The sequence below is a fragment of the Somniosus microcephalus genome, chromosome 9, assembly GCF_052327205.1.
Source record: "Somniosus microcephalus isolate GS21.2 chromosome 9, FLI_Smic_1.0, whole genome shotgun sequence".
NCBI classification, from domain to species: domain Eukaryota; kingdom Metazoa; phylum Chordata; class Chondrichthyes; order Squaliformes; family Somniosidae; genus Somniosus; species Somniosus microcephalus.
Window position 1 is genome coordinate 237165670 of NC_140995.1, and position 8104 is coordinate 237173773.

At 50.1% G+C, this 8104-nt stretch overlaps 1 protein-coding gene across 1 annotated transcript; it reads right to left on the bottom strand.

Moving 5' to 3' along the window:
• Positions 1 to 78: 78 nt before the first annotated feature.
• dnph1 (2'-deoxynucleoside 5'-phosphate N-hydrolase 1) lies at positions 79 to 7981 on the bottom strand. Its single transcript, XM_085998051.1, has 4 exons — positions 7619 to 7981; positions 4525 to 4596; positions 3466 to 3576; positions 79 to 317 (listed from the first exon to the last, which is right to left on the bottom strand). Exons 1-4 carry the CDS (start codon positions 7758 to 7760, stop codon positions 199 to 201), a joined length of 444 nt encoding a protein of 147 aa, XP_085854177.1. The 5' UTR covers positions 7761 to 7981; the 3' UTR covers positions 79 to 198.
• Between the last annotated feature and the right edge of the window lie 123 nt (positions 7982 to 8104).

Here is an 8104-nt window from a genome sequence, read left to right on the forward strand (position 1 = left end):
AAAATGTTAATACCACATGTTGACAGGAGGGTTGCCAAAACAGAGCAGCAAATTGTCCTCTGAGATCTCACACTGCAATTTGAAAGGCTGAGATTTTTATTTGTGTATGTAGAGTACAAGGCAGCAATAGTTAGCATTATCAGCACAGGATTGGACTCCCACTTCTTTTAGGAAGTAACTGGTGGGCAGTGACATCACTCATGCTTGTAGATGCTTCTCAAAATATTGTTGTAGAATCATTTCCACTTCCTCCTCCGAGTAATCCTTCACTTGGAAGTTTATTCCGTTCTCTGCCCCTCGGATCATTGCTGAGAGAACTGTGAGACACAAATGGTTTGATAAACAACCACCTCCTGTCAATTTCTGTAACTTTTAAACTCATGCGTGGAATTACTTTTGCTCGTACTGTAACAACCTTACATTTATATAGCGCATTTAACGTAGCAGAACATCCCAAGGCACTCAACAAGAGTGATACCATTAAAAACACTGACACCGAGCTACAGGAGAGATCAGGAGAGATGACCAAAGCTTGGGCAAAGAGCGAAGTTTTAAGGAGCATCTTAAAAGGAGGAGAGAGGTAGAGAGATTTAGGGAGGGAATTCCAGAGCTTATAATTTATCCTCGGCAGCTGAAAGCACGGCCGCCAATGGCGGAGCAATTCAAACCGGGGATATGCAAGAGGCCAGAATTGGAGGAGTGCCGATAACTCAAAGGCTTGTAGGGCGGGAGGGATTTGAAAACAAGGATGAGGATTTTAAAATAGAGTTGTCAGACCAGGAGCTAGTATAAGTCAGCGAGCACAAGGGTGATGGGTGAACGAGAATTGGAGTTTTGGATGAGCACAAGTTTACGGAGGGTGGAAGATGGGCGGTCGGCCAGGAGAGCCTTGGCATCGTCAAGTCAAGTCTCGAGGTAACGACGTCATGGATAAGGGTTTCAGCAGCAGATAAGCAGAGGCAGGGTTGGGGTTGGGCAATGTTACGGAGGTGGAAATAGGCAGCCTTTGTGGTTGGAAGCTCATCTCAGGGTCAAACACAACACCAAGGTTGCAAATGGTCTGGCTCAGCTTCAGTCAGTTGGCAGGGATGGAAACAGTGGCCAAAGACAATGGGTTCGGTCTTAATATTTAGTTGGAAGAAATTTCGGCTCATCCAATATTGGATGTAAGACAAGCGGTGTGACAAATCGGACAGTGGAGGGATCCACAGAGCTGGTGGTGAGAGAACTGAGTATTGTCAGTGTACATGGGGAACCTGATCTGTTTTCGGATGATATTGCTGAGAGGTAGCATGTAGATGAGAAATAGAAGGGGGCCAAGGAGCCCTTGGGGGATTCCAGAGGTAACGGTGCAGTTAAACGTGAAGTAAGCAGTGTTACTAACTACCTGAAGGTGTGCAACACCTTGATGAGGTTCTGTTCCCCAGGCATCCGTCACCCCCAGTACCTTGTCGCCATTATTCACGTGAGTGTCAGAAGCCTTTGCCTTAGCACAGGGCATCTCAGCCAAGCTCCATCCAGCACTCAATTGTACTTGCAGCAGAGGAAGCTGGATAGTGACCTGGGGCAGAAACGTTATCTAACTTCCATGGGATGCTAGGTGGTACACTCATACTCAGCAGACACCAGAGGTTGAGGCTGGGACAGTCTTGATCTGTATAGCTCAACAACTCATTGCCTAACCCTGCTGCGCCATTGTGGAAGGCCTTACTAAACGTTTTGTTGAGGGCTGCAATCGCAATCAATGCCTTGTCCTGCGTAACTCAAATGCCACTTTAATGATGGGGTGCAGGGTCTGTGCATGTGTTTCATCTATCCTGTGAGCTTGTGCTTTCAATCAAGTACCTCCCCCGGGAAAACAAAATCCACAGGATCAATATTTCTATCAAATAATTCAACTTCAATCTTGGGATGTGGGCAATGTTACGAGGCTGCATTTATTGCCCATCTCGTGGTGGGTCTTTTATTTTTATAATCGAGTGGCTTGCTGCATCACTTCAGAAGGTATTAACAGTCAACTACTAGTGTGGGACTAAGAAGTGGCACTTATATAATGTCTTTCACGTCCTCAGGACAACCAAAGTGCTTCATACCTCCAAGAGGTTAGTTAACCCTTTTAACATAGTCACTGTTATAATGTAGGGAAATGTGGCAGCCAGGTCCCACAAAGAGCAAGGAGATAAATGTTGTCCAGGACCCCAGGGAAAAATCACCTGCCCTTCTTTGAAATAGTGCCATGGGATCTTTTACATCCACCTGAGAGTGGCAGACGGGGCCTCGGTTTAACATCTCATTCGAAAGATGTCACCTCTGACAGTGCAGCACTCACTCAGTACTGCACTGCAGTGTCAGCCTAGATTTTGTGCTCAAGTCTTGAGTGGGGCTTGAACCCACAACCTTCTGACTCAGGCGATTGTGCTACACACTGAGCCACAGCTGACCCACTGAGTCGTGTGTAGCACTGACCGAGTAGGGTGGCAGGTATCGTTCCTTAAGGTCATAAGTGAACCAATTGGGTTTTCCCAAGTTCTGTTACTACTCTGGCATTGTGCAGAAAATAGGATAGCAGCATTCTCTTGGATAGAAAGCAAGAGAAGGAGCGTGAACAGCACTGAATCCAGCTCCGCCAACATCCTGCAGCCAGGGCCACTGAATAGAGCGGCAGGCCATATTACAGCTTGGGGCCATTTTCGAGTACCCAGGGATCACATCATTCGCAGAGGACTATGCTTTTTGTTTAAAGTTTGCTGATTGGATCCATACTTAGTAGAAAATTTATACACGTCTCAAGCTTGAGTACGTGTCACTTTCCTAGACTTACTGAAACAATAAAAACCAAGGTCAATCTGATTTGCATTTTTTGACATTGTCAATGCATTAACAAGCAACACTACATAAACACCTGCAATCCTACACATGGAGAACTTTGATTTCAGTGAGGAGGCACAAGGAATGAAGAAAAGTTAGTCAGTTCTCACTGTTCACATGTCCCACTGCCAATCAGAGCATCACTGGTGGAGGCTGCCATCTTGGCTTTGGGAGGACCAATATGCCCTTCCACACAGTTTCATTAGCAAGTCAAGCAGCTACAGTTACACACACTGCAGCTGTGGGTTCGAATTCATTGTGGCATTCAGGACAGTTAGTGTTATATTTGGAAAAATATTTATTAAAGCTGGAGCAGTAATGAGTTTACAAATCCTGGGCATTGAGAGTGCAGGAGCGACCTTGATGTATATTGTCTGGTGCAAGTAGTGCTTTCTTTTGTGGGGGAGGTGGGGTCATTATAAGATTGTAAAGTAAGCAGGATGGGGAAAGAGAACAATTGATACTGGTTCAGAAAGCCAATTTATAAGTCTAAGCAGAGCTCACATTTCTTTCCATATTGAGGAACATGGATTGAAGGGCTCAAGCCCCTGGTACGTGATTAAAGATTTTCCATTTATTCACATCGCAGATACTCACCATGTTTCGACGATGCTCGGAACAGACACAGAATCTTCTTGTTCATGGCTATGGCCCTTCCAATTTCATAACCAACACCTAAGGATGGTTGGGTGACCTCTGCCACTATCACTGCCGAGGAGAAAGGCATTTGATTACACACAAGAACCTATAACTCTGCGCAAGTTAGAGAACACTGCATAGAAATCAACTTAATAATCATCCCTCTCAGTGCGTACTAAGTTAAGACATGCAGAATAAGGAGGTTGCAGGTTTTGACCTCGGTTAACCTACCTCAGCCAGGATGACAATAGGGTTTTACAACTGCTGTGTTCCCCGGGGATCTGTAGTGGGGCCTCAGCTATATATATTTTATTATATCCATGACTTGGATGAAGGAATAGAGAGCATGTATTGAGGTGTACAGTTGGCACGAAGTTGTGGACGGGAGCAGGAAGTTACAAAGGGGGACATAGATAAAGTGAATGGGCAAAAGTGATGGGGTTCAATGTGGGGAAGTGCGAGGACATCCACTACAGACCCAAGAAAGATAAATCGGAGAATTTTCTAAATGGTGAGAATCTGTAGAGGAGCAAAGAGATTTGAGAGTCCAGGTACACTTCATTAAAAACCAATGGACAGGTACAAAAAGCAATTAACCAAGTTAAAGGAATAGAGGAGCAGGAGGGCATTCAGCCCCTCGAGCCCGTTCTGCCATTCAATGAGATCATGGCTGATCTGTATCCCAACACCATCCACTCACTGGGTGAATGACCTACTCCTGTTCCTGTGTTGCTAACTGGCATCACTGACCCTGGAGTATGGCGAGCACAAATTAGTCAGGGTTCCTGCTACAAATCTCACTACTTAGCCGTGGCTTTTCTGTCCCACCTAACTCAGCACAGGCTGCAGATCTTTCATTTCTTTCAAAGCTGTGACATTAGCTTTGTGCTGCTCACTCCACATGAAGTGGGCCCCTCGGAGACTGAAAAAGCAATATCCTCACAACCTGAAAAATCCAGAGCCCAGACTGCGGTCCTAGAAGGGGAGTAACATCTCGTATATACACACTGAGCTCACCATCAGCCTCCCGCAGCCACTCCAAATCTCGATCATGGATGTATTTATCTTTAGTCTTCACTCCATCCTCGCCTGTGGGGAAACCAGATGGAGAATGAACCCGAGCTTTTCAGAACAACTGAAAATAAAATAAGCAAATTGACTGTCGAGTGTAAACAGGTGATCTATTACTGAGGCAGAAAAAGGTTCCATGTTCCTTTTCTTAAATGGAGATGGGAATGGGGAGGGGAGGGGGTGTTGGACGGAGATGGGGAGGGGAGGGGGGTGTTGGACAGAGATGTGGAGGGGAGGGGGGGAGTTGGACGGAGGTGTGGAGGGGAGGGGGTGTCGGACGGAGATGAGGAGAGATGGGGGGTGTCGGACGGAGATGAGGAGGGATGGGGGGTGTCGGACGGAGATGAGGGGGGTGTTGGACGGAGCTGGGGGGGGGGGGGGGGGGGGGGAGTTGGACGGAGATGGGGAGGGGGGGGGAGTTGGACGGAGATGTGGAGGGGAGGGGGTGTCGGACGGAGATGTGGCGGGGAGGGGGTGTCGGACGGAGATGTGGAAGGGAGGGGGTGTCGGACGGAGATGGGGAGGGGGGGCAGTTGGACGGAGATGTGGAGGGGAGGGGGTGTCGGACGGAGATGTGGAGGGGAGGGGGTGTCGGACGGAGATGGGGAGGGGGGTGTTGGATGGAGATAGGGAGGGGAGGGGGGTGTTGGATGGAGATGGGGAGGGGGGTGTCGGACGGAGATGGGGAGGTGTTGGATGGAGATGGGGAGGGGAGGGGGGTGTTGGATGGAGATGTGGAGGGAAGGGGGTGTCGGACGGAGATGGGGAGGGGAGGGGGTGTCGGACGGAGATGGGGAGGGGAGGGGGTGTTGGACGGAGATGGGGAGGAGGCGTCGGACGGAGATGGGGAGTCGGACAGAGATGGGGAGGGGGTGTGGGATGGAGATGTGGAAAGGGGTGTGGGATGGAGATGTGGAAGGGGGTGTCGGACGGAGATGTGGAAGGGAGGGGAGTGGAGTGGAGGGGGTGTCGGACGGAGATGTGGAGGGGAGGGGGTGTCGGACGGAGGTGGGGAGGGGAGGGGGGTGTTGGATGGAGATGTGGAGGGGAGGGGGGTGTCGGACGGAGATGGGGAGGGGAGGGGGGTGTTGGATGGAGATGGGAAGGGGAGGGGGGTGTTGGACGGAGATGGGGAGGGGAGGTGGTGTCGGACGGAGATGTGGGGGGGGGAGGGGGCGTCGGACGGAGATGGGGAGGGGAGGGGCGTCGGACGGAGATGGGGAGGGGGCGTCGGACGGAGATGGGGCGGGGGGTGTCAGACGGAGATGGGGAGGGGGGTGTCAGACGGAGATGGGGAGGGGGTGTCGAGGGAGGATGAGGAGTTTTCGGGGAGGATGAGGAGTTTTCGGGGAGGATGAGGAGTTTTCGGGGAGGATGAGGAGTTTTCGGGGAGGATGAGGAGTTTTCGGGGAGGATGAAGACTTTTCGGGGAGGGTGAAGAGTTTTCGGGGAGGATGAGGAGTTTTCGGGGAGGATGAGGAGTTTTCGGGGAGGATGAGGAGTTTTCGGGGAGGATGAGGAGTTTTCGGGGAGGGTGAGGAGTTTTCGGGGAGGGTGAGGAGTTTTCGGGGAGGATGAAGAGTTTTCGGGGAGGATGAGGAGTTTTCGGGGAGGGTGAGGAGTTTTCGGGGAGGGTGAGGAGTTTTCGGGGAGGGTGAGGAGTTTTCGGGGAGGGTGAGGAGTTTTCCGGGAGGATGAAGAGTTTTCGGGGAGGATGAGGAGTTTTCGAGGAGGATGAGGAGTTTTCGGGGAGGATGAAGAGTTTTCGGGGAGGATGAGGTGTTTTTGGGGAGGATGAGGTGTTTTCGGGGAGGATGAGGAGTTTTCGAGGAGGATGAGGAGTTTTCGGGGAGGATGAAGAGTTTTCAGGGAGGATGAGGTGTTTTCGGGGAGAATGAGGAGTTTTCGGGGAGGATGAGTTTTCGGGGAGGATGAGGTGTTTTCGGGGAGGATGAGGAGTTTTCCGGGAGGATGAAGAGTTTTCGGGGAGGATGAGGAGTTTTCGAGTAGGATGAGGAGTTTTCGGGGAGGATGAAGAGTTTTCAGGGAGGATGAGGTGTTTTCGAGGAGGATGAGGAGTTTTCGGGGAGGATGAAGAGTTTTCAGGGAGGATGAGGTGTTTTCGGGGAGGGTGAAGAGTTTTCGGGGAGGATGAGTTTTCGGGGAGGATGAGGTGTTTTCGGGGAGGATGAGGAGTTTTCGAGGAGGATGAGGAGTTTTCGGGGAGGATGAGGTGTTTTCGGGGAGGATGAGGAGTTTTCCGGGAGGATGAAGAGTTTTCGGGGAGGATGAGGAGTTTTCGAGTAGGATGAGGAGTTTTCGGGGAGGATGAAGAGTTTTCAGGGAGGATGAGGTGTTTTCGAGGAGGATGAGGAGTTTTCGGGGAGGATGAAGAGTTTTCAGGGAGGATGAGGTGTTTTCGGGGAGGGTGAAGAGTTTTCGGGGAGGATGAGTTTTCGGGGAGGATGAGGTGTTTTCGGGGAGGATGAGGAGTTTTCGAGGAGGATGAGGAGTTTTCGGGGAGGATGAGGTGTTTTCGGGGAGGATGAAGAGTTTTCAGGGAGGATGAGGTGTTTTCGGGGAGGATGAGGTGTTTTCGGGGAGAATGAGGAGTTTTCGGGGAGGATGAGGTGTTTTCGGGGAGGATGAGCAGTTTTCGGGGAGGGCGAGGTGTTTTCGGGGAGGATGAGGAGTTTTCCGGGAGGATGAAGAGTTTTCCGGGAGGATGAAGAGTTTTCGGGGAGGATGAGGAGTTTTCGGGGAGAATGAGGAGTTTTCGGGGAGAATGAGGAGTTTTCGGGGAGGATGAGGTGTTTTCGGGGAGGATGAGGTGTTTTCGGGGAGAATGAGGAGTTTTCGGGGAGGGATGAGGAGTTTTCGGGGAGGGCGAGGTGTTTTCAGGGAGGATGAAGAGTTTTCAGGGAGGATGAAGAGTTTTCGGGGAGGATGAAGAGTTTTCGGGGAGGATGAAGTTTCTTGTCGCTGCCCTCAGTTGCTCCACACACGGCAGATTGAGCAGAATGGCCGCGCTTTCAATAACCTTTCTGGTTTATCTGCGAGTCGCCGACGTGCTCTGTCAGAACCTTCCCGAATTTGCTGATAAAGCCGATGATCCGGGAGTAGATTTCCACATCTTGCCGCCCGCCGCGGATACTGCCGCAGAAATAAACCCTGAGGCTCATGGCCGACCGGCCCGCGCCCTCTCTCCTCCCGCTCTCGTCAAAGATGGCGCCTTAGACAACACCCATTTAAAGTAAGTAAATGGCAGAAATTGTCCATTAAATTATGAAATCATCAATCAATTAATAAAACGTATTGTAAAATGAAGAGTTGCTAGATTGCCAATAGGACTGGTGTAAAATTGTTTTTTCACTATGGGTACCTGTATTGTTAAACTGTTGATTAGTGGGTAAAATTTACCACAGCATTTGTACCGTTAATCCGAAAGCTGTTTTTAAGTCTTTGTTTTATTGCGGCTAAAGAATGCAATGGATTTATTATGTAATTGATGTGTTGTAACAAGTAC